The sequence below is a fragment of the Saccharomyces eubayanus genome, chromosome II, assembly GCF_001298625.1.
Source record: "Saccharomyces eubayanus strain FM1318 chromosome II, whole genome shotgun sequence".
Lineage (NCBI taxonomy): Eukaryota > Fungi > Ascomycota > Saccharomycetes > Saccharomycetales > Saccharomycetaceae > Saccharomyces > Saccharomyces eubayanus.
The window spans coordinates 64,104-89,633 of NC_030977.1; the positions used below are offsets into that span (position 1 = coordinate 64,104).

Consider the following 25,530-nt stretch of genomic DNA (forward strand, 5'->3'; position numbering starts at 1 on the left):
ACTTTTGCGGCACATAATATTCTTTTTGAAGGTTTTTCTATTGTTTATGGAGTAGTGACTCTCGTAATCCGTCGCTTGTTTCATGAAAAGGGTTTGCAGATTCGTTTAGACGCTGAGAGCATACACCCCATTCAATTTTATAGTTGCATTCTTGGGAGGGCTTAAAATATTCATAGCGTACTAATTGCTCTCTAAGGAAAAGTCTTTTGATCGGAATATGGTTCAGAACGACAAATCTATCATCAAATCATTGATTATTTCACCATGTTGTTTTCAAATCTTGGAACTTTATTTTATAATCAAATTAACCAAATTGCACTATGGCAAGACAAAATTTTAAACATACAGAAATTCTAAACTTAGTACCTTGAGCACCGTTACCGGACATTTTAGTTGTATATGGGTAAGTGGTTTGTGTTACTTGAAGAACCTAATTATAAGATCTATATTGCGAAAGCAAGAGGTTTTTAGCTTATAGCTTTAGCAATACAGTAATATTGCTATTAACGGAACTGGCACATAATGGCTACGGTTCGTATTAGGCCATAATAAATTTTTCAGCCTGGGCGTGTTTGGGTTTGAAACTTCCTTTTTTCTTTTTTTTCACACTTTTTATGAATTTTTCAAAGTTGTTGTACGACGGTTTCTGTTACATTCAGGTGGGTAACCAGAACAGCTGGTTTTGGCGAAGTGAGAAGTGCATGGGTTTTAAAAAGTATTAATAATAATTAGCAAAAATGGTGTACCGGCGTAAAGTCGTCGCATACTCTACTCTCCATTTAAGCTGAAGTGACGTTATTGGTTTTGCAAGTTGAGACTTATGAATATATTTAGTCATTACATACACTTATCCCGAGGGACTGGTTATAGACCAGCTCTTGTTTTCTCTTATTCTGTCTGTCAAAAAGTCTGTGGGGTTGTTGTCTTCTATAACGTCACTACTATCGTTAGCGTTCTTGTCATTATCTGAATTTTCGTGATCGTCGTCATTATGAGTTCTCAGCTTCGCACGTTGTGCACGTGACATGTGACTCCAGTTTTGTTTCTTTTCCAAATACTCTCTTTTATCCATGCTACTGTAACCATCATCGTTTGGATTTGGAGGCCAATTGCTTGCTTTGCTCGCTGCGCTTTTGCCGTAATTCGGGTTGTAATAGTCTTCCTCTAATTCGTTCAACTTCAATGCCTGCAGATCGATTAGATTTATGCCCTTTTCATTCTTAGCCCATCCGTTTCCGCCTTGCAAAATATCTTCTACACATTCTCTTGGTGTAAACTCGCCTGGTCTTGGATCCCAAGGTAACTTGAACGTCTTCTGATATAAGCTCTCAATCAACGGGGTCATCGAAGACGATATCGTCGTGGACAGTCCTGTCCTAGTTGCTGCTCCGTTACTCTTAGTGTTTATAGATGTCGGTGATTTGATACTTGTACCATTTCGTGCCCCATTGTTAGTTGGTTTTGGTACGGAAGTGCCGTTACCGCTACCGTTCGTATTTGGGGAGGTGTTGTTGGTTGACGTTTGATTCGTCGTGGATGTAGGAGTGGACAATTCGGATGAATTGTCCAGTATAGTGTTTATTCCCGGTCGAAAATTAGCGAGTTGGTCATTAGTAACCGATTTTGAAACCTTGAAATCTTCATAGGAGCCTCTTATCAGTTTTAATTGCAGTGACACGTTAATGATAGAATTTACCTTTGAATGCTTCAGTAAGAATCTATTTGTAGTTGGAGTTTCGTCTTCCTTGACATATTCTGCAACGTCTATGTCCACTGTCCCCAAGAGTAGCTTGCCCGTTACCTTTTGGGAGTATGAGTTGTTACCAATAGCCATTAGCGCAGTTGCGTTAGAATTGGTGGTTTTCTTCACTTTAACATTGGGACTGGAATTCAAATTTGACGTGGAGCTCCCATCAGCAAACTCGAAAAATACCTCTAGTACTAAGGGTTTCTTCAGAAATTTTCCATTTTTGTCTAAGTGAAGCTTGACGAGAACTGGCTTGTCTAATGAGTAATTCCACTGTGCCCTATGATGCTGCACGTGTACGTGTTGCGTTGTACCTCTACTCTGAGTCGACGCGGATTGGTGCTCTCCATCCAGAGCTGTCTTATGTCCTGAGGTCCCTGTTCCATCCTTCAGGCGCCACTTCGTGTAGCAAAACCCAGAAGATTGAGGGATATTCACCAGTTCTTTGATCTGCAAATTTAGTAGGAATTTCGGCCTCTTTGCCTTGCTGCTATGAGTAAACGGCATCTTGGCACTCAAAAAACTACAATACTATTTTCTGAATTTCACCTTACAACCACGAATCCCGCTCTAGCAGTGTGATGTGTGTGTGAAGACGTGTTCCTTTCAACACAAATGTTTTCCCTCATTATTAATAAGCATGGTCATCTAAAAAAACGCTAAGGGGGACCCTGAAATAACTTCCACCGAAAAAAAATAAACCCGAAGCTAATATCCGCGCGTTCTTTACCCGGAGAAGTAATTATTCTAGATTAGCCGCCGAGATCCTTTTTATACAAATATAAGGTCTCTAGAAAGTGGCAAATCAAGACTCCGTCTTAGCTGTGGTCCCGAATGTTCTTGTTACACACAACTTGAACCGGGATGGACTGGGACAGTGGCCCCACTCTAGAATTTGTCTTACGAATGCAAATGAGTTACAGCTTAAAGTGGCGATTTTGAAATACAAAGCAGTTGAGTGGTGGTAAGATATTACGTCAACTTTGGTAGATGCTGAGTTTTTGTTTTTGATGAGAACTTTTCTCACCAACATTCCAAAAAAATAGAGGAACATGGAATTTCATGATGTTGTGCACATATCAAGAATGTAACAAAAGATTTTTGCATGACTTGAACCTATGAAGTGTTAGGATGATTTCCGTTTGTAAACTTTTTCGAGTTTTCCAAGTTTACAAATTTGTTTGTTCTTCCAATTTTGTTTTGAAGGTTTAACATTTTTTAACACGTTGCATGAAACATAACTACCTTTTAAAAATAAATAGAAGAATTTCGCGACAAAAATTAAAAAGAATGAAGCACCACACCTGAACATTATTTTGAGAATACGCAAAAGTTTACATGTAACAGTACCTAGATTTGCTTTAAACGCAATATTTAGGATCTCATTTTGTAACTTTAGCTCCTGTTATTCACCGAGTGAATAAGGCTATCACGTGTGTGGGGAGGGAGAGCGCTCAGCCACATTGGTATGTCTTTTGAAACCGCGTAGTCGGAAACGACATTCCCCCGTACCAAAACAAACGAAAAGACGTGAAAGTTAAATGAATATTATGGCCATAAAAATTTGACAGAAAAACAAGAACATCGAGAAGCTAGAAAAGTGTACTGTTCCCGCCATTGTCCTTCGCCTTACATCCGAAAGATTGGGCGCAGAGTTTCAAAGCAATCACTGATTTTATCAAGGCGGTGGTACTGCGTCAGTTTATAGACACAATAGATACAGTAAAATATTTCAACAAAATTCTAACTCGAGGTACTCGGAGGAAAAAATTACCAATAGAACAATAGAGTATGAATTTCGAAGGAAGAACTCTAGGCAAGAGGTCTAACGTTCACCCCCTGTATATTGCCGTGAACGAATATTCTAAACGAATGGAGGACGAACTCAATATGAAACCAGGTGACAAGATTGAAGTCATTACAGATGATGGGGAGTACAATGATGGTTGGTATTACGGGCGGAATTTAAGAACCAAAGAAGAAGGTCTGTACCCAGCAGTATTCACCAAGAAGACAACTCTGAACAAACCTGAAAGTTTGCGTAAGACACGAACTCAAGAGAGTGGCAATGCAAGTGGCAACGCGATTAACAATTACGGAACTTCGAATGGATACACCAATAAACTAAGTAAGCTTCCCTCACAACAACAGGAAAATAGGTACACTTCATTGAAAAGTACTATGAGCGATATAGATAAAGCCTTGGAAGAGCTAAGAAGTGATTCAATTGAACTAGAAACAAAAACATCACCCATCAAGCTACCTGAACTAAATGCTATGGTTATGCCAGATGAAGAAACTTTAATTCTAGAGAAACCTCAAAACGTGGGAAACACAACACATGACTCTGTCTTTTCGAGTACGGCAGATTTGAATCTAAGCTCTGAATCTCTAAAGGACACAAGCAAATCGGTTATATCTACGAAATCTTTAGAGGCAAGTTCAAGTTCCACTAACCCGTTAGACCCTAAAATGGCAAAAACTTGGACACCAGAAGAGGTTACTGATTATTTTATTATGGTAGGATTCGATCATACCAATTCCAATAAGTTTAAGGAACATCAAATTTCTGGGAAAATACTATTGGAATTAGAATTGGAACATTTGAAGGAACTAGACATAAATTCCTTTGGTATAAGGTTTGAAATATTCAAAGAAGTTGGCAACATCAAATCTGCAATTAATTCGTCGTCAAATGAGGTGCACAACAGCTACATCCCTTTTGCTCTTGACAAAGAAACTACTAAACTAATGCCTGCAGCTACTGTAAATAGGGAAGAAATTCAGCAACCAATCTCCTCTAAGTTTGACACCAACAGGCTACCAAACGTAAATTTCAATAGAAGATCATCTTCAAATACAACAGAGCCTCAAAGACCAAGCTCCGTTGTTGTAAATCCAAATTTTAAACTCCAAGACTCCAATGAACAAGTTTTAGATATAACACAGGTTCCTGATGTGTTTACTGACAAAGATATTTTTGAATCTCCAGGGAGAGCTCCAAAACCGCCATCGTACCCGAGCCCCGTTCAGCCGCCTCAGTCACCATCTTTAAATAATAGGTACATGAACAACAATGCCAGGTTCCCTCCTCAACCAGCAACATCATCTCGAAACAGAAATTCAGTCGTTTATTCAAATGCGGCAATTCCTAACTCTTCCACATCTTCAGATAATTCAACAAATAAGTTCAAATTTCCTGTTATGAATGGTCATGATTCGAACTCCAGGAACACAACTTTGACATCTGCCACTATACCTTCTTTTAATACAGTCAATACCGATGATTCTCTTCCAACAATTTCAAATATCTCTTCAAATGCGACGTCCCACCACCCAAACAGAAATTCTGTCGTGTACAATAGCCACAAGAGAACAGAATCTGGGAGCTCATTTGTCGATTTGTTTAATAGAATTTCAATGCTGTCACCAGTAAAAACAGATTTTGACGAAGAAGAAACAAAACCAGCTTCAAAGTCTAATAAAACTGTATTCGACTCGACACTCAGGAAACCATCTCTTGCACATTCAACAGATCCATCACTTTCGGAACTAAAAAAACATAGAAGAAACTCGTCGATATTATCCTTTTTCTCTTTAAAGAGTCAATCGAATCCAACGTCGCCAACAAAACAATCTTTTACCGTCTATCCTTCTAAGATGACATCCCATTCTCGCTCTCAGTCAAATTCCTATTCACATGCAAGATCCCAATCCTACTCTCACAGTAGAAAACACTCTTTGGTTGCTAGTCCTTTGAAAACTTCATTAAGCCCTATAAACTCAAAATCTAACATTGCCTTAGCAAAGAAAGAAAGTAATAATAGCAGCGAGAATAAAAAGGAGGAAATTGTCCAACCGCCTGAAAGCAAACATAAACATAAACATAAACACAGGAGTAAGCATAAGCATAATACTTCCAAAAGTAGTGCCTCCGAAGAAAAGGGTCGAAAGAAACTTTTTTCTAGCTCAAAAGAGTCTTCAGCTGGAAGCAAAGAATCAAAAAGATCTCCTAGTGAACTCTCTCAAAAACCTACCAAGTCGATACTTCCCAGGTCTAATGCCAAAAAACAACAAACGTCTGCTTTCACTGAAGGTATACGTTCCATCACTGCGAAGGAATCTATGCAAAAGGCAGATTGTTCAGGCTGGATGAGTAAAAAAGGTTCCGGTGCTATGGGGACATGGAAGCAAAGGTTTTTTACTCTTCATGGAACAAGGCTTTCTTATTTCACAAATACCAATGATGAAAAGGAGCGTGGTTTGATAGACATTACTGCACATAGAGTTTTGCCCGCCAGGGATGATGATAGACTAATTTCCTTATATGCTGCAAGCTTAGGAAAGGGCAAGTATTGCTTCAAATTGGTCCCGCCACAACCAGGATCTAAAAAGGGGCTAACCTTTACAGAACCTCGCGTTCACTATTTTGCAGTGGAAAATAAATCTGATATGAAGGAATGGTTATCAGCTATAATAAAAGCTACTATTGATATTGATACTAGCGTCCCTGTTATAAGTTCATATGCCACGCCGACGATATCTTTGAGCAAAGCGCAAACGCTACTGGAAGAGGCGAGATTACAGACTCAATTAAGAGACGCTGAGGAAGAAGAGGGGAGAGATCAATTTGTATGGGATGAAACAGAAAATAGAAGAAATCCAAAATATCCAACTGATCAAGAAGAATTTGTAAATCCTCAAGACTATACAGAGAGTACTGAATTTGAGTACCCAGGTGGGAGATTTTGAAAACAGCAAATATCGCTTGATTCTTAACCACTTTTAACCAACTTAATAATTAATAATTAATAGAACATATTATAAACACTGATATAAAAATATCTAAATAAAAAGTTTACTAATGTATAAAGCCAATTCGAATTTGAATCAAAAGCTAACACGAAGTTCAACATATCAAATGTGAAATATAACCTCTTGTTTTTACTACAACTGTTGTTATGATTATTATTAATATTATTATTACACTTATAAATAAATATGAAAACAAAAGAAAACAAAAGAATTCATGAAAAAAGTTAATATAACTTATTTTTGTTATGTTTTTAATTTTATTGTGTTCCAAGAAAAGGGATCTATCTTTATTCTTGCATGTGACATTTTTGTAATTCATCAATGACAACTTGATTACCCTTTGGATCCAAATTCATAGCCACGGTTAGTTCTTTTACAGCATCTTTTTTCCTACCAACTATTCTATATGTTTGCCCCAATAAATAATGAGCAGTGGCATCATCAGGGACTAATTTCACCAATTCTTCAAATGTTTGTAATGCAACGTTGTATCTCGTCATGGAATATAACAACTGACCCATTTTGTATTTAGATAACGAAGAGGTCGGTTGTAACTGGCATGCTAGTTCATAATACTGTAATGCCTTTTCCTTATAACCTAGTTTTTCTAAAGAACCACCACAGCAACAGATCAAAACTACGTTGACAGGATTGATTGATCTTGCTTTTTCAAAATATAATAAAGCTTCTTCGTATTGACCTAATTTCATAGAACTTGTACCCAACCCATAATAAGCATTATAATGTTGAGGATCGCATGCTAGCGCCTTTCTATAACATGTCTTGGCAGAATCTGAAGAATCATTGGAAGAATGCTCATGGCCTTGCAAAGTATAAGCATACGCAAAATTTGGATCTAATTGAGTAGCTTTTTCGAAAGCTTTTATTGCAGCATCATGGTCCTTTTGTAGGGATAGCAAATTGCCTATACAACACCAAGTCTCAGGTTTATTAGGCATCGTATCCATCAGGCCGTTTGCCAAATTGGAGGACTTTACTTTATCGTGTAAGTGCCATAATAACGTGGAATAAATCTCCATATCTCTCACTCTTGCAGGTTGTAGATCTTTTAATCTGTTGAAATATTTTAAAGACATGTCATAGTTAATGATTTCGAAATGCAGTTTCCCTAATTGGACTAAACACCATGGCATAGTGTCTTTAATGTGAGAAGGGATCTGGGACTCAAACAATCTAATTGCTTTAAACGAATTATATTGTGAAGATGATCTTAATATCAAGGCAAAGTTATACATAATTTCAGGCAGCGTAATTGGATAATCATTTGTCAAAATCGAGTTACTAATTATTAAAGATCTTGAATTTTTCTTCGTAGCGGTTAATCTGCCAGTTGAAGAATACAAGTTTCTTGGTGTTTTGAAAGTCGTTTTGTTCATTATATTGTTGTTATTTTGATAGTTTCTGTCGTTACTCAATAATTTGGATGGAGGAGTTGTTAAAAGTTTATTTCTGTTATAAACTTTAGCCAGTGAGCTTATAGTGGGTTGTTTAGAGGAGGGAGATGCTAAATTCATGGACATATTATTTGGTAACGCATAGGACGCTTTATTATTATTCGTTGGGTTTTTAGGCGTCTGAATATTTTTGTTTTGGTACGACCTTATTGATGGGTTCAACTGCTGTTGCTGTTGCTGCGACCTTGAGAAATGCTGAATTGATGAAAAAGAAGATGCTGATGTAGAAGGGGGAGAATTTGAAGATTGAAATGGTGTATTATTATTGTTATTATTAGTGTTATTATTAGTGTTATTATTATTATTGTTATTATTTTTAGTTGTTTTTGAATATAAGCTTGGTTGTGAACGAGGTTCAAAATGCGATAATGATGTGGTTGGTAACGATGAAGCAGCGTTATTGCTATGACTATTGTTTCTTTGCTTTGTGATGTCGAAAAACACTCTTTTGAGATCGATGGTAGCTCTCATCTTACAGATAGCTTCATAAGACTCCCAGAGATAAGGGTTTATCCCTAATGCCTCAGAATGATAAAACGCACTTTCTTTGGAATGGTCTAATTTCATGTAAAGATTGCCCAGCAAGCAGTTCAAAGTGGCCAAATCAGGAATATTGATGAGATTAGAATTCAGCACAGCATTTACATGCGCGTTATTATTGTTACCAGTGTTCGAAGAAAATGCGTTCGTTATCGATAGAATCGCAAGTATAGCTTCGTTCAGTCCTTGCGAAAGCTGTAAAGCGCAACGACCGAATATGAAAGCGGTACCGAGATGGTACTCTTTAAATTCCTTGGATATCTGAAATGCAGTATGATAGTTTTTATTTAAATACAGGGAAAGCACGTACAGATAAACTGCCTCTGACCAGTAAACATTTGATCTGTCCAATATAGAGCATTCAGCGTATAGCAACTCGGCTAAAAACTCCGCAGAGCTATAGTTCAGCTGCTGGATGGCCTGCTGTATACAGTCCTGCAGCTGTATGATGGTGTTTAAGGCTTGATCATCCGAACTGGGAATACCTCTCGAGAGTGTAAACGGTGCTAATTCTGGATTTACCGCCATGCCTTATTATTACGTATCCTGGACTGGAGTTTCCTGTTTTTATAGATAAAATACGCAGTCACCAGAAACAAAACTTAAAAACTTTCGCAGCTAGGTGTGGTTGTGATGGACTTTTCTGTGGCACCTTCTCTTATTGTTTGGGTCCTTTTGTTTTACTTTTAGCCTGCTATCCTTTTGATGTTCCAAAAAAAAAAAATAGAAATTACTGAGCGCGGGTAATAACGGCACTATTATTGATGTTATATTATAGAATCACTATAGTATAGTGTAGTATACAATATATAGCATAGTAATTGATGGGCGTGACTAATTACGTTTCTTCTCCATGAGCTTCTTACAGGAGTGATTTTCGATTGGTGTGCTTGAGCCTGATAGCTGCGTCAGGACCATTACAAGCAGTAACACGGCGTTCAGTGCCACCAAGAGTGTGCTTGCGTGAGAGTTTGGTGGATACGAGTTCCAGCACCACTCGTGCAGGGCGTACCAGATCGGCCCAACGAAGCAGGGCATTCCCGACCAGAAGATCAGCACAGGCAGTGTCCAATGATACCAGGAAAGGAACTGGTAGTGAAGCGATCTTGCGAAGAGCACACCGATAAAGTTGGACGTGATCAGTATGAATGGGATGGTCTTGACAGGATTTGTGGTGGCAGCGGTGCTGCCCCTTAGCGGATGGCGTAGGGAGGAGCACAAATCGTGCAGGACACGAGGGTACCTTGTGACAAACAAAGTAGTGAGGGCAACAAGATGGCTGACCAAGAGGGCTCGGTGGAACAGCGGGTCGTTGAACGCCTCTTCGTCCATCATCTGCCAGTTGACACTCCACTTAAACATGAACTTTCTGCCGAAATCGAAAGCACACTGGAAGTACTTTCGCGGGGAGTGGCCTAGAAAGGGTGCTGCGACTGCGATCTGCCATGCGATCATCCCGAGCAAGTCCAACAGGGTCATCAAAAGGCTCGTGCCGTTGAGGATGAACAGCGAGATCATCATCGCGGGGAAGTACAGCAGAGCGTTCATCTTGATGCTCACGGCCATGCTGTAGGTCGCAGAGACCATCAGCGTGAGGAGCTTCCTTACTTTAGGGCGCTGGACACACCTGGAAGCCAAGATTGTGCCCAAGACTGTGACGACCATGAAAAGAGTGGTGAAGCAGTCATTGAACAACCGCAGCACGTAAATAGAGTGCAGTCTCTTAGAAAGGCACGCTAACACCACGCACCAGGGTGGCAGGTCCAAAAGGTAGTAACACGTCATTTGCAAGGCCAGTGTTAAGAGATATAAGTACCTAAACAGTGTCTGGCCGCGCTCGACATGTTCCATACCCTCCGTGAGCCAGTACATGAGCTTGTAGATCAAGACGTGGCCCGCTGGGTACACCAGTGGGCCCGTGCCACCCCTCACCTGGGAGTAGTCCAGTACGCCATCGAGTTGAATAGTTTCGATCTGCTCCATGTACGCCTCATAGTCGATCTCTGTGTACGCCACTTTCCTGACGATTACCTTGCACAGCACGCTCTCAAACATGACCAACAGGGGCATGACCACGAGGTTGGCTCTATGGTCGAAGACTAGATAACGCACGCCGTCCTTAAAGTCCTGCCACAGGTTCAGTGGTGGCCTCACAAACTGCTCCCTTTGTGGAGACTCTTCATTTTCCATGATGCTGTGGTTCCTCTCTCTATCGCTCTTTCCCTCTTGCTACTTTATTTCTAGTCAGCACTACTGTGCTGTTCTTATTCACAATAACAAGATTTCCTCAGCTTACTCACAGCACCCAGCAACCGCACACAGGACGCAATAACACACGCATTTTATCAGCAAGAGTGCCCATAAGTGGGCGATCAAGCTCCCGATGAGAGCTAGCAGACGCTGGGAGTGTCCATGCATGCATTATAGCAGTTGTAGACCATCTCTGCAAGCGTGCAATGGTGTCTTCTCTCTTCTTTGCTCATCGCCCCCAGGGTCCACGTTAATTTTTCACTTTTTCTTTGCGTCTCGAAGATTCTGACCTCGAGGAATTTTGCCAAAATTTTTTTCACTCTGCGACTGGCATTTTGTATTTTGGAGAGGCCTGCATGCAGTAGGTGTAACAAGCAGGTTCAAAGCAGGTTCAAAGCAGCAGATTTTATCCAAACATTCAGGCCAATAAGCATAGAAGAAAGAGTCGCGGTCGCCAGCCTTTTCGTTTTTTTCCATTCGTTTTTCTGTTCTTTTGTTTTTTGCATCGTGGCACCTAGAACAAGACCTACCTTGCATCCTTCGCATACTATTTGATCCGGCTTTTTTGGTTTCTATTATATTGTTATTATTATTATTTCTCATTGGGGGTTTCGGTTTTTTTATAATCATTTTCATTTTTACTTTGTTTTAATAAGAGATCATTATCTATGCCAGGCCAGATCATCAGCGTTCCATTTTTGTCACAGACCGAGGACATGGACAAGTACCTGCTGGAGTACCGCAGCCTAAAGCTGATCCGCCAGTCCAGCGACTCCTTCCAACCTCGCAACGCTCCCCCTCACCAGTCGAACTACCACTCGCATTATAACCACATGAAGTATAATAATACAGGTAGCTACTACTATAACGGCAACACTCATAACCAGGCAAGTCTACAGCCTATGAACAGGCCTATTCCGTCGTCTTCTTATGGAACCTATAGCCATAACAGGCCCAATGACGTAACATTTATGAATGCTCAGAAGAAGCACAACAGGTTCAACACCAACAACACAGTGAACCAACAGAAATACAAACAATACTCGCAATATCCCTCCAACCCCGTGATCACTGCCCATTTAAAGCAAACATACCCACAACTGTACTATAATAGCAACGTCAACAACAACAATAGCAACAACAGCAACAACAGCAATGCTCTTTACAATCAGGCACAATTTTCCCCAAGGTACTTCAACTCGAACTCCTCCCCCTCACTGGCCACTTCCGCCTCAAGCTCCTCCTCCCCATACAACCAAACTAATTTTGAATACATGCTCCCATCTAATTCAGCGGCTCCGACAAACCTATCATCGTCGTCTTCAAACAATTCCACGCTGACCAACCCCACCACGGCAACCTCGGCGTCCACCGACTTAATCAACGACTTGCCCACGGGACCTACTGCCAATTCGCTAATTCCAGATTTGCATTCCACACCAACCATACCTTTCTTACCAACCAACCAAACACTGCTAATGTCCTCCACCGCACCTGGCACCATTGGCACCAACATACACCCATCGCAATCTTCACCATCTCCATCGCTACGGGACAATTTCACCTCCGTGCCAGTGAACATGTCCTCAACTGCGTCGCTGTTAATGAATGATTCTTCCTTGGGGTGGGGATCCAACCACATGAACGTATCTTCATCTTCTCAATCGGCATCATCAAGACCATTTGGCATTTGGAATAATGACATGAGCGTCTGGAGTTGAGTATGTAATTTTTATGTATATTATTATTATTATTATTTATGCACGGTTTCTATTTACACGAAGGGCTTAATTTACCACTGAATATCTAAAATCTCTTTGAATTTTTTCTCAAATTCGCCTGCCTTTATACGTCCTTGGCTTTGTCTCATACCTTGTCCGACTAGAAACTTCAAAGAAGTCTTCTTTTTGCCAGAGACGAGGTTCCGTATGAAAGCTTCATCTGTGTGCTGTGCAATTATGTCATTGCACAGAGTCATCAATTCTTGAGAGTCAACTTCTGTGATTGCATGCAATTCAAATTCCTTGATTAATTTAGGGAGATCTGGTAAAAACGAATCTTGGCACCCGCTCTGCTTGAAAGTTTCCAAGATATAAAAGAGCAACAATTTGCCACTAGTAGGCGATATCGTCTCCGTATACAATAGTCTCAAAAACTCGGCGAAAACCGCAGGAGGTAGAACTTCCTGTGCTTTGTCCAATGGGACTTGTAGTTTATTTAAATCACCCAGGAATTCGTGAATTATCCAATTAGTAGGTAATTTTGCGCTACCTTGTTTGCCAATTAGTTTAGAAAATTCATGAAAGGTTTCCAAGTAATATGATCTTAGCGCTTCATGGTTGTACATGTCATTTTGGTTGCTGTTATAAGTTAAAATCTTGGCGTCCTTTAAGGACAACTGGAATGGCTTCTGCATAAGCATTCTCATTATGTCATCAGGCAATTCCGGCATTGATGCCGCCACGCCACTGATAATATCCGGAGCAAGATTGATATACGGCAATTCCGGATCGGGCATGTATCTGTAATYGATGGTAGTTTCTTTGCTTCTCAACTTCACCGTGGAAGAGCCTGTCCAGCCCCGCGTCTCAGGCTCCAGCAGTGAATCGGTTTCGCCCCTGGAGATCAACTCGACTTGTCGTTGGTATTCGTACTTGATGGCATTGATGATAGAGCTGGTGTTAGGCAGGTTTTTCAGTTCCACGCGAGCAAATTCGTTAATCGACAAGTTAACGTCCACCCGCATGGCACCCGTTTCCAAATCCCCGGAAGATATGTGCAAATGACGAACCAAATTCTGGTATTTCTTGATGAACGCCTTGACCTGTTTGATATCACTAAAATCTGGGTTGGTCACCAACTCGATGAGTGGGATGTTCGATCTGTTCAAGTCGACCAGCGTGACAACATCTTTGCCTGTGTCTGTGTAGTGCGACTTCCCCGTGTCCTGCTCTATCTGCAATTGCGMAATGCTAATGTCCTTGGACGACTCGTCGATGCCGTCGAGTTCCCTGGACAGATTGACCTTCCCGCCTCGAGCGAACGGCCTGTAGTGCTGCGTCACCTGGTAACCTTGGGGTTGGTCACCGTAGAAGTAGTGCTTTCTATCAAACTGCGACACCATATTCACCTGGGAATTCAATGACAGCGACAGCTTCATGGCAAACAAAATGGCCTCCAAATTCAAAACCGGCTGCGTCCCTGGCAAAGCCACATCGTAGAAGCTGGTGTGGTGGTTAGGCACATCCGCCAAGGGTGTGGCACTATTGGTAGACTGTGAAAAAAGCTTATTTCCAGTGTTCAATTGTGTGTGAATCTCTAATCCACACTTCAAGGCATATTCCGGCTTGAAGACCGTACTCTGAACTTGCGTAGCTTTACTTCTGGCCAATGAGTAGCACCGAGCAAACCGCAACATATCCAATCCTCACAATGCCTTTGGGCTACAGCACCAACCTGATCCCACCTACCATAAACAATACTTTTCCTATAGTTATTACTATTATAGTGAAAAAGGGAAAAACAATAAGACCTAATAAAAGTAGGGCTATACAGATATTTAATAAGGGCCAGAGATTAGAAACAAAAAACCCTACAAAGAAAGAGAACAATTAGTTAGGGCTTGCTATAATTATCAATTACCACTATTCTCTGCTAGAAATGATCCATAATGCAGTCCGAAGTATACATAATCCCTTACAAACTTGGTGCAAGTCATAAATGGTCTTAATTATGGCTTCTTCTTTTGTGACGCTCTTTATATGCAAATGATATCACTCCAAACGATAAAGTATCCCAAATCAATAGAAAAAAAATAATTTTTCGAGATGGGACAATAATAGAGTAGAATAATAAGCATACTAGGTATAACTTTTGGAATCCTCGGTGGAGGCCAGGAACTTACGGACTGACGAAAAAAAAACTAGAGTACGTAAATTACTTCTTCTTCTAAGCGGTTGTCCATGTTTCAAAGCTCTTCCCACTACAATGGGTCCACTGTTGCCGGTGAAACGTTCTCGGACAGCAGATCGTACCCTTTAACGAACCAACAAGAAGCATCTAACGCTGGCTTGAATGGCCTGACTTTGTCCACGACGAAGCAACAGCAGCCACAGCAGCCACAACAACAACAACCAATGCATTTATTAAGCTCATATCCAATTGCCGGTTCCAATCCGCTTATGAGAGCGGGCGCCATAGGGGCCACCTCTGGTAGCATCAATCCTAGTATGTCCAACACGAATGAGCACATTCGTGTTTCTGGGATGGGGACTTCCAAGCCACTGGAACTGGCGGGGAAGTACATTGATCATTTGCAGCATAAGGACACTAGCACCCCCGTACTCGATGAAAGATCGTACTATAACAGCGGGGTGGACTATAATTTCAGTAAAGAAAAAAATGGTTTGGGAGCGTTTACTCCTTTCGAAAGACAGGACATATTTAACATTCCAGATGAAATTTTACAGGGGGTTTCCACTTCAGAAACAAGAACAGATATGGGTATTTTTCCCGAATTGAACCGATGTTGGATAACTATCGATAATAAACTGATACTCTGGAGCATTGACAATGACAACGAGTACCAGGTGATAGACGACATGAAGCACACTATCCGTAAAGTGGCCTTGGTAAGACCCAAGCCGAACACTTTTGTGCCCACTGTTAAACAGTTGCTTTTAATATGCACCACGATGGATCTTTATATGTTTGCCATTTCCTTGGACAAGACCACCAATGAACTAAGTGTGTTCAATACACATTTATCTGTTCCTGTGCAAGGAATTGATATAATAGACATAGTGTCTCATGAACGATCAGGTAGAATTTTTTTCGCAGGACAGGGCAGTGGTCAGAACATTTGGGAGTTGCAGTATTCGGGCTCAGACGATTGGTTTAATAGTAAATGTAGTAAAATTTGTTTGACGCAGTCTACTTTATCTAGTCTTTTACCCACTAATTTGCTATCTCAAATTCCAGGAGTTGATTTCCTTCATTCGTTTTTTGAAGACAATTCCAACAGTAGTGGCGGTTTCGCCCAAGAAACCATTACACAATTAACCATCGACCAACAAAGAGGTATCATTTATTCATTGTCTTCTAAATCCACTATCAGGGCATACGTAATAACAGAGAAATCGTTAGAGGGACCCATGTCCATTGAACCAGCCTATATCAGCAGGATCATAGGTACTACTACAGCAAGAGCCGCACCAATTCTGGGCCATAAATACTTAAAAATTGTTAAAATAAGTTCTGTCACGCCAGAAGAGAGCAACAATTTATTTTTGGTAGCTTTGACAGTAGGCGGTGTGCGTTTATACTTTAACGGTTCCATGGGTAGATTCAACATTGAAGCTTTGAGACTAGAATCTATCAAATTCCCTCCTAGTTCTGTGACCCCCGAAGTCATTCAACAAGAACTACTACATCAACAACAAGAACAGGCAAAGAGAAGTTTTCCATTTTTTTCAAACTTAATGTCTTCAGAACCAGTTCTCTTGAAATTTCAAAAGAAATCGTCTGTATTACTGGAAACTACAAAAGCAAGTACCATTATATCCCCCGGCATATTTTTCTCTGCTGTTATTAAGTCATCTCAGCAATTACAACAGACAAATAAAAAAGAAAACCTTTCCATCAGTGGCGTATCTGCAGCAACTACTTCATCTACAGCCGCCAGACAGCCACCAGCTACTTTGCAACACAAACTTTTTGTTAGTGTACCAGACTATGGTATTCTAAAAACCCACGGTAAGTATGTTGAAAATGCTTCGTTTTTAGAAACCACGGGCCCAGTTCAACAAATAGTTCCATTATCAGGACTATTCAACGCAACTACAAAGCCACAGGGCTTTGCCAACGAATTTGCTACACAATACACATCAGAGAATTTACGAGTGGCAGTCTTGACAAATACGTCTGTGGAAATCTACAAATATCGTACCCCTGATGAAATTTTCGAGGACCTAATTGATAATCCGCTGCCATTTGTGTTAAACTATGGTGTTGCAGAGGCTTGTTCCACAGCGTTATTTGTTACGTGCAAATCAAACAAGTCTGAAAAATTAAGATCCAATGCTTTAACTTTCTTGACAATGGGTATACCCGGCGTTGTAGACATCAAACCAGTCTACAACCGTTATTCCGTGTCCACTGTATCCTCTTTGTTATCCAAGCCTTCCTTGTCCACCACCACAACAAGTCTCCAACAGTCATTAACCAGTTTCAACAAACCTTCCACTACAAATAAAGAAGATTTTGATTTAGATGATGTGATACTATCTCCAAGATTCTACGGTATTGCACTATTAATCACGAGGCTATTTCGTGACATTTGGGGAAGTCACGTCTTTGCAACTTTTACAGAAAGCAGAACAGACCTTCAAACTTATAACAACCCTTCTCTTTCACTCACCGCACCTATTAATAGTTCTGATACCACCTCACAGACGAATGATGCTTTAAAAAAAAAAAACCTAATTTCAAAAGTCTCCATCTCCAAGGAATGTATTGAGTATTATCTTTCTTCAGTTAATATTTTGAATGAATTCTTCATCACTTATGGCGATTCCATTTCCCAAATATCAGCTCCATATTTGCTATCAAACAACTCGAACGGTAGAGTGGTTGATAAAACCGAAGAAGTCGCAAACCAGGCAGAAAGCATCGCTATTAACGCTTTAATAAAATTGGTTCAATCTATAAAAGAAGGCCTATCTTTCTTAAACGTGTTATATGAAGAAAGCGAAGTCGAAGGATTTGACAGCCAATTCCTCGGTTTCAAAGACATAATAAGTTTTGTTAACCTGGATGTGCAAAGGGACTTAGTAAAACTGGACTTTAAAGATCTATTCACTCCCAATGAAAGAACGAAATCATTAGTTAGAGAAATTTTGTTGTCTATCATCAATAGAAACATTACTAAAGGAGCATCCATCGAGTATACTGCAACAGCGTTACAAGAGCGTTGTGGCTCATTCTGTTCTGCTAACGATATATTAGGATTTAGAGCCATTGAACATCTCAGAAGAGCTAAGGAAATTGGATTACGCAACTATGATTCATTAAACTATCATTTGAAAAATGCTACTAATCTTCTCGAACAAATTGTAGATGATCTATCTATCGAGAAATTAAAAGAAGCGGTATCGATGATGTTGAGTGTAAACTATTATCCAAAGTCTATCGAATTCTTATTGAATATCGCGAACTCCATGGATAAGGGGAACTTAGCTTGTCAGTATGTGGCAAATGGATTTTTGGAGAGTGACGAAAGAAAGCAATACTACGATAAGCGTATCCTAGTTTACGATCTGGTTTTCGAAACTTTAATTAAAGTAGATGAACTAGCTGAAATGAGAACTCCATCCAAGACCCAAAAACAAATCTCCATATCTAATGACGATGAAGTGAAACTGAGACAAAAAAGTTACGACATTGCCCTCAAGTATAACGACAAACTATTCCATTATCATATGTATGATTGGTTTGTATCGCAGGACAGAGAAAATAGGTTATTAGAACTTGAAACTCCATTCATACTTCCTTATTTAATGGAAAAGGCAGGTAGTTCACTAAAAATCTCTAATGTTCTCTGGGTTTATTATTCAAGAAGATCTAAATTTTTTGAATCCGCTGAAATCCTTTACCATTTAGCCACGTCGAATTTTAAAATTACACTATTTGAAAGAATCGAATTTCTTTCACGTGCTAATGGCTTTTGTAATAGCGTGTCCCCATTAAGCCAAAAACAAAGAATTGTACAACTAGCTAGTCGAATTCAAGATGCGTGTGAAGTCGCCGGTATTCAAGGTGATATATTATCGCTTGTTTATTCAGATGCAAGAATCGATCCCACAATTAAGGACGAGTTGATCAAAACGTTGGATGGTAAAATCTTGAGTACAAGCGAGCTGTTCAATGATTTTGCTGTGCCCTTGAGTTATCATGAAATTGCCTTATTTATATTCAAAATAGCAGATTTCAGGGATCATGAGATGATTATGGCCAAGTGGGATGAACTGTTTCAATCTTTGAGAATGGAACTCAATGCTACCGGAAAGAAAGAAGACTCAATGAACTTCATCAACCTACTGTCTAACGTATTGATTAAAATTGGTAAGAACGTTCAAGACTCTGAATTTATTTTCCCTATTTTCGAGCTATTGCCTATTGTTTCTAATTTTTTTTATGAAACACTTCCCAAAGAGCACATCGTACCGGGTTCAATAGCGACGATCTTCATTACAGCTGGCGTTTCTTTCAACAAGATGTACTATATTTTAAAAGAATTAATCGAAACATCAGACTCCGATAATGCCGTATTCAATAAAGAAATGACTTGGTTAATCCACGAGTGGTACAAATCGGATAGAAAATTTAGAGATATCATTTCCTATGACGATATTGTAAATCTTAAGGAATATAATATCGAAAATGATCCAATTGAAAAGTACGTCAAGAACACTGGCAATAACTTAGGTATTTGTTTCTACAAAGAATAATGAACATGAATTCGGTTTTATAATATATATACATATAGATGTATATAGGAAATTGTACATATAAAAAAACAACGCCATAAAGCAAACTGACTAAAACGAACTTTATAGGACGAAATCAGATCAATAAAGGCTACTTTTTCTTATATATCAGGAATAGTTAAATGTTTACTTACTTATTAGTATTCTTTTTTCCATTATATGGTATTTAAAATCTTGAAAAGAAATCAGGTTTATATAAAGAAAGACAAAACGAACAGGCCAGAGGGGGACATTAAACTTTGACAGAGAAAAAAACAGCCGTAACGAAGACAAATTTGGGCGTGATTAACTGGTCTTCTTTTCCTTTTTTTTATTTTTATTCCTTTGTAGTTTTTTTATATTTTATTTTGAAGTATTCCTTCTTTCTGATACATTGAGCTAATCATGATCTAGAAGTAAATATCGCAACGAAGTGAAATGCTATGGAAATACTGGTGAAATCTCAACTCCGCTCGTGCACAAAATTTCTTAATGAATATATATAAATATTTTTTACCCTTGTTTTATTTGTTTTTTTGGATTTTTTATGTAAACAGTCTTATACCGACATAATAGCTCGCTAATGAATCCGCATAGTTTCCGTTCAGTTGTTAACGCTCCACTTCGCTTCGGAAAAGGACTACCAACCAAAAGTGTTTTCTCCAGAGTAAGTCACGTACAGAAACCCATCCTTATCCTTGTGTTCTTGATATATAGCAGACATCAGCGCCGCAGTGGGAGGCAAAGTGTCATTAACAAAAATAAAGATGGCCTTTTCAGGGGGAAGCATTATTCTCTTCCTGATAACATAAACAAATTGCCCGACGGTAAGATCAGCAGGAACTAGGTACTTACGCTTATCAATCTCTGGAATATCAGACTTCTCAGCTTTTTCGCAAATCACAGGTATCCTATTCTTAAATCTCTCGGCGATTCTTTCGGATTCGGCCTTCCTCTTTTCGAACGGGTACTCAGATTTGAACGTAGACTTCATATCTCTCGTAGTTATTTTATTATATATATCTCAACCTTTCAGTAGCTAAGCTTTCTTATCCATCCCCTCTTCTACTTTCAATGGTTCCCCTTTTTGTATCTCCAAGTTTTATACCAAACCTTTTTGCCGCCGCCAAAAAAAAATCAACCGGGTGATGGTTGATCATGTGCCATGATAAGATAAGGATTATGAGCCATTGATGGTGCAAATTGATACAAGTGTACTTCATTGCATGGCTCTACTTTCAACATAAATTACACATATACATCTATATCACTTTGAAAGGAAAAATGGGTTGTACATATTGGCATGAGCTGCTTTCATAATTTGAACACCTTCAGCTTGAAAATGGTGTCGTTAATCGATTGTTCTTCATCACCAATTGGGTCCGTCTTGGATCCGTCGTATTTAGCAATATCGGATCTACAAGTCTTGCTTAGCATATCGAAATGCTCCTTGACGATGGCCTCAAAGTCAATGGTGTCTTTAACTAGTTCATATTCCACTAGAACGTCGTCAGTGGCTTCCAACCCACACTTCTTTCTTAACTTTTGGATTCTATTGACCAGTTCTCTTGCGAGACCTTCAGTCTTCAACTCAGAATAGATCTTGGTGTCCAATATAATTAGAACTTCTTGGTCGGTTCTGGTTTCTTGACCAGATTGAACTGCAGATTCTGGTAAGCCTCTAATGGCGTTTAAGTCACCTTTAACTAATTTAATACCGGCAACTTCTAACTTACCTGTTTCCAAGTATTCCCGTACTTCATCGGAAGTGACTGATGGTAAAGCGTCCTTGACCTTCTTAGCGTCCTTTTTCAATTTCTTACCCAAAATAGGCCAGTCAGCGACTGCTTTGTACTCAACACCATATTTGGCTTCATCCGAGGTTATAACAACATCACGAACATTTAATTCTTCGATGATATAGTTCTTCAAAGCTTCAACATCCTTCAGGTATGATTCATCACTGTGTAAGATGACCAAAGTCTTTAATGGGGTCTTCAAAGAAATGGTTTTCTTTTCACGAATGTTTCTACCTAGGTCGATAACAGATTGCATTCTGGAAACAGCGGTTTCAATGGCTTCATCAAAGTATTCTTTTCTAACTTCTGGGTAAGACAAGAAATGGACTGATCTTCCATCTTTACCGTACTTTGATAAAACGGATTCTGGGATGTACTCCTTTAATTTCAAATAGATACTGTCTGATAAGAATGGAGTGAATGGAGCCATGGCACGGACAAATGTGAAGAGAGCATCAAACAAAGAATTCAAAGCCTTCAGACAGTCATCAACACCATTTTCACCCTTCAAACGACGACGGTTGAATCTAATGTACCAGTTGGTCAACTCATCAATGAAATTCAATAATTTTGGAACAACAGTGTATAATTTATATTGGCCCATTTCTTGATGAATGAATTGAACTAGAGATTGCATAGAAGCCAAGATCCATCTGTCCATAACGTTGTCACTTTTTACAGAAGGATCATACTTGAAATCAATGTCAGATGTCTTTTTCAATAAGGAAATTTGACCGTCCAAGAATTTGAAAGAGTTCCACCATGGTAATAGGACTTTAGATACAACTTCTTTAACACCTTCTTCCTTGAATTTCAAACTCTCGGCTTTCAAGACAGGTGAGTTAATTAAATACAATCTCAGAGCATCAGCACCGTATTTGTCTAAAACAATGAGTGGATCGGGGTAATTCTTCAAGGATTTGGACATTTTTCTACCATCGGAAGCTAAAACAATACCTGAAACGATAACGTTCTTGTAAGGGACAGTGCCAAACAGATGGGTACCCAAGACACTTAAGGTGTAAAACCAACCTCTTGTTTGATCTAAACCCTCAGAAATGAAGTTGGCTGGAACTCTCTGTTCAAATTTTTCAACATTCTCAAATGGATAATGTTGAGAAGCGTAAGGCATGGAACCAGATTCGAACCAACAATCAAAGACTTCTTCGACTCTCTTCAAGTCACCCTTGCCTTGTTTAGATGGAATAGTCATCTTATCAATGACATCACGATGCAAGTCTGTAATATCGGAGATACCAGTCAATTCTTCCAATTCTTTGATAGAGCCAACACAAACGATTTCTTCGAAATCGTCGGAAACCCATAATGGGATTGGAGTACCCCAATATCTGTTTCTGGAGATGTTCCAGTCACGAGCATTTGCAATCCAGTTGGCGAATCTTTTTTCCTTGATAGTGTTTGGAACCCAGTGAGATTCCATGACAGACTCCAACATCTTTGGAACGATGTTCTTGACACGAACGAACCAAGCTGGAACAGAACGGTATAGTAATGGGGTGTCAGATCTCCAGCAGAAAGGATATGAATGGCGAACTTGAGTAGCCATTAACAAATTGCCAGAAGCAGTTAGGTATTTGATGACCAGTTTATCAGCATCCTTAACGTAAATACCGGCAAAATCGGTGACTTCCTCGGTGAATCTACCAAGGTCATCGATAGGGTTTGGTAACTTTGAATCTTCAGATATGATACCGTTCTTTAAACAAGCACTGTAATCCTCTTCACCGAAAGCTGGAGCATTGTGAACAATACCGGTACCGGAATCATTGGAAACATAATCATCAGCGATAACTTTAAAGGCTCTTTCAGCGAATTCCTCGGCAAAATATGGGAACAATGGTTCATACTTCAAACCGACTAAATCAGAACCCTTAATTTTTTCAACGATCTTGTATTTTTCGTTCTTTGGCTTCTTATATAAAGTTTTGATCAAAGGCTCCATTAAAATGAAATAACAATCTCTGGTTTCATCATAAATCTTGACATATTCGAAGTCAACGTTAACACATAATGATAAGTTAGAAGGCAAAGTCCATGGTGTAGTGGTCCAGGCTACCAATTGAGTTTTTTCTTGGCCAACCACATTAAACCCAATAGTGACGGCTGGATCGTTGACATCTTTATAATTTTGCTGAGCTTCGAAGTTACTCAATGGAGTCGTCAACCCGGTAGAATAAGGCATAACTTTGAACCCACGGTACACTTGGCCCTTTTCGTGAAGTTGCTTGAAAGCCCACCATGTAGATTCCATAAAGGATGGGTACATAGTCTTGTAGTCATTGTCGAAATCAATCCAACGACCCAAACGACCAATGGTTTTTCTCCAGTCACTAGCATAAGTCATAACAATAGATCTACATTCGTTGTTATAGTTCTCAAGACCATACTTAAAGACATCATCCTTACCCTTGATTCCTAATTTTTTGTCAATGATATGTTCGATTGGAACACCGTGAGTGTCCCAACCAAATCTTCTTTCCACATGGTGACCAGTCATAGTAGCATATCTTGGAACGATATCTTTAATAGTGGAGGCCAAAATATGACCGTAATGTGGAGTACCAGTGGCAAATGGGGGTCCATCAAAAAAAGAAAATTCTGGTTTATCCTTTGTTAGCTCCAACGAAGTGTGGAAAGCATCAATTTCATCCCAAAGGGCTAAAACTTTTTCTTCCTCCTTTGGAAATGAGAAATGAGTGTTATTCTCTGACATATTTCCTTGGTTCGTTTACTGCTTTTATTTAAAACTAAAAAAGAAATCAAATAATAGGAATCATAAATATGTATCTGACGCAATGTGGTATTTTTCATGTTTAAGAGTCATCATCGCTTCGAAATATCTTGCGTGCTCTGAATTCCAAAAAAAAATTTTTTTTGTCATCAGGCCTGCATTACCCGCAAATGTTTAAGAGTTAAAGCATAAATGATTATATAGAGTGAGCTAAATAGATGATAAAAAAAATCTTAATCAACCTCTTCCACCGTTGGACCGGAGTCGCCTCCACCATCTGTAGCACCCGGATTCGGCATGGATCCAGGGAAACCGCCGGGGCCGCCTGCCCCAGGGCCTCCAGGACCTGCTCCTGCTCCTGCTCCTGCACCGGCACCGGCACCGTAAAACTTGGTCATTATTGGATTGGCAATGGCCTCCAACTCCTTTTGTCTGTCCTTGTACTCGTCGGTTGCGGCTGCTTGCGAAGCGTCCAACCAGTCGATAGTTTCCTGTGAAGCTGCCTCTAGCTTCTTTGAGTCATCTTCGCTAACCTTTTCTTTGAAACTTGGTTCACTAATGGTGTTCTTTAAAGTGAATGCGTATGACTCGAGCTGATTTTTAGCCAGCACTCTTTCGGCTTCTTGTTCATCGTCCGCTCTGTATTTTTCTGCTTCGGAAACCATCCTGTCAATATCATCCTTCGATAACCTACCTTTGTCATTAGTTATCGTAATTTTGTTGCTCTTACCAGTACCCTTTTCCAACGCAGACACATTAAGAATACCATTAGCGTCGATATCAAACGTGACTTCGATTTGTGGTACACCTCTGGGAGCAGGTGGAATGCCGCTCAATTCAAACTTACCCAACAGATTATTGTCCCTTGTTCTAGTTCTTTCACCTTCAAAGACTTGAATCAAAACGCCAGGTTGGTTGTCTGCGTAGGTCGAAAAAGTTTCTGATTTCTTGGTTGGAATTGTTGAGTTTCTAGGAATCAGTTTAGTCATAATACCTCCCGCAGTTTCAATTCCTAGGGACAATGGCGCAACATCTAGCAGAAGAAGATCCTGTGTTTTTGTTGATTGATCGCCAGTAAGGATAGCTGCCTGAACTGCTGCACCGTAGGCAACAGCTTCATCCGGGTTGATGGAACGATTGGGTTCTTTACCATTGAAGAAACCGGAAACCAGCTTCTGGATCTTGGGAATTCTAGTAGACCCACCGACTAAAACAATCTCATCAATTTGGGATTTGTCCAATTTGGAATCAGTCAGCACTTTTTCTACTGGCTCTAATGTCGATCTGAATAAATCAGCGCACAGTTCTTCGAATCTTGCTCTTGTTAGTGAGGTGTAGAAATCAACACCTTCAAATAATGAGTCAATTTCAATAGATGTCTGAGAGGAGGAAGACAGAGCCCTCTTTGCCCTTTCTGCTGCTGTCCTCAGTCTTCTTAATGACCTTTGGTTGTTGGAAATGTCCTTCTTCGTCGTCCTTTTGAATTCAGTGGCCAAATGGTTCACCAATCTGTTATCGAAGTCTTCACCACCCAAATGAGTATCACCTGCAGTAGCCTTGACTTCAAAGACACCTTCATCGATTGACAATAAAGAAACATCGAAGGTCCCGCCACCCAAATCAAAAA

At 39.8% G+C, this 25,530-nt stretch overlaps 9 protein-coding genes across 9 annotated transcripts; 3 read left to right on the plus strand and 6 right to left on the minus strand.

Moving 5' to 3' along the window:
- Window positions 1–847: 847 nt before the first annotated feature.
- DI49_0102 (uncharacterized protein) lies at window positions 848–2,254 on the minus strand (the record flags this gene model as incomplete). The annotated part of the gene is made up of 1 exon (XM_018363354.1): window positions 848–2,254. The coding sequence occupies one exon, from the start codon at window positions 2,252–2,254 to the stop codon at window positions 848–850; it is 1,407 nt and encodes a 468-aa protein (XP_018223483.1).
- Window positions 2,255–3,538: 1,284 nt separating this feature from the next.
- BOI1 (Boi1p) lies at window positions 3,539–6,499 on the plus strand (the record flags this gene model as incomplete). The annotated part of the gene is made up of 1 exon (XM_018363355.1): window positions 3,539–6,499. One exon carries the CDS (start codon window positions 3,539–3,541, stop codon window positions 6,497–6,499), a length of 2,961 nt encoding a protein of 986 aa, XP_018223484.1.
- A 350-nt stretch (window positions 6,500–6,849) lies between these two features.
- CDC27 (anaphase promoting complex subunit CDC27) lies at window positions 6,850–9,105 on the minus strand (the record flags this gene model as incomplete). Its single annotated transcript, XM_018363356.1, has 1 exon — window positions 6,850–9,105. One exon carries the CDS (start codon window positions 9,103–9,105, stop codon window positions 6,850–6,852), a length of 2,256 nt encoding a protein of 751 aa, XP_018223485.1.
- Window positions 9,106–9,411: 306 nt separating this feature from the next.
- Window positions 9,412–10,767, minus strand: ALG3 (dolichyl-P-Man:Man(5)GlcNAc(2)-PP-dolichol alpha-1,3-mannosyltransferase; the record flags this gene model as incomplete). Its single annotated transcript, XM_018363357.1, has 1 exon — window positions 9,412–10,767. The coding sequence occupies one exon, from the start codon at window positions 10,765–10,767 to the stop codon at window positions 9,412–9,414; it is 1,356 nt and encodes a 451-aa protein (XP_018223486.1).
- Window positions 10,768–11,495: 728 nt separating this feature from the next.
- Window positions 11,496–12,548, plus strand: DI49_0106 (uncharacterized protein; the record flags this gene model as incomplete). The annotated part of the gene is made up of 1 exon (XM_018363358.1): window positions 11,496–12,548. One exon carries the CDS (start codon window positions 11,496–11,498, stop codon window positions 12,546–12,548), a length of 1,053 nt encoding a protein of 350 aa, XP_018223487.1.
- Window positions 12,549–12,619: 71 nt separating this feature from the next.
- On the minus strand, window positions 12,620–14,245 carry PET112 (glutamyl-tRNA(Gln) amidotransferase subunit PET112; the record flags this gene model as incomplete). The annotated part of the gene is made up of 1 exon (XM_018363359.1): window positions 12,620–14,245. The coding sequence occupies one exon, from the start codon at window positions 14,243–14,245 to the stop codon at window positions 12,620–12,622; it is 1,626 nt and encodes a 541-aa protein (XP_018223488.1).
- A 544-nt stretch (window positions 14,246–14,789) lies between these two features.
- Window positions 14,790–19,334, plus strand: NUP170 (Nup170p; the record flags this gene model as incomplete). The annotated part of the gene is made up of 1 exon (XM_018363360.1): window positions 14,790–19,334. The coding sequence occupies one exon, from the start codon at window positions 14,790–14,792 to the stop codon at window positions 19,332–19,334; it is 4,545 nt and encodes a 1,514-aa protein (XP_018223489.1).
- Window positions 19,335–19,992: 658 nt separating this feature from the next.
- On the minus strand, window positions 19,993–20,346 carry ATG8 (ubiquitin-like protein ATG8; the record flags this gene model as incomplete). The annotated part of the gene is made up of 1 exon (XM_018363361.1): window positions 19,993–20,346. The coding sequence occupies one exon, from the start codon at window positions 20,344–20,346 to the stop codon at window positions 19,993–19,995; it is 354 nt and encodes a 117-aa protein (XP_018223490.1).
- A 320-nt stretch (window positions 20,347–20,666) lies between these two features.
- ILS1 (isoleucine--tRNA ligase ILS1) lies at window positions 20,667–23,885 on the minus strand (the record flags this gene model as incomplete). The annotated part of the gene is made up of 1 exon (XM_018363362.1): window positions 20,667–23,885. One exon carries the CDS (start codon window positions 23,883–23,885, stop codon window positions 20,667–20,669), a length of 3,219 nt encoding a protein of 1,072 aa, XP_018223491.1.
- Window positions 23,886–25,530: the final 1,645 nt, after the last annotated feature.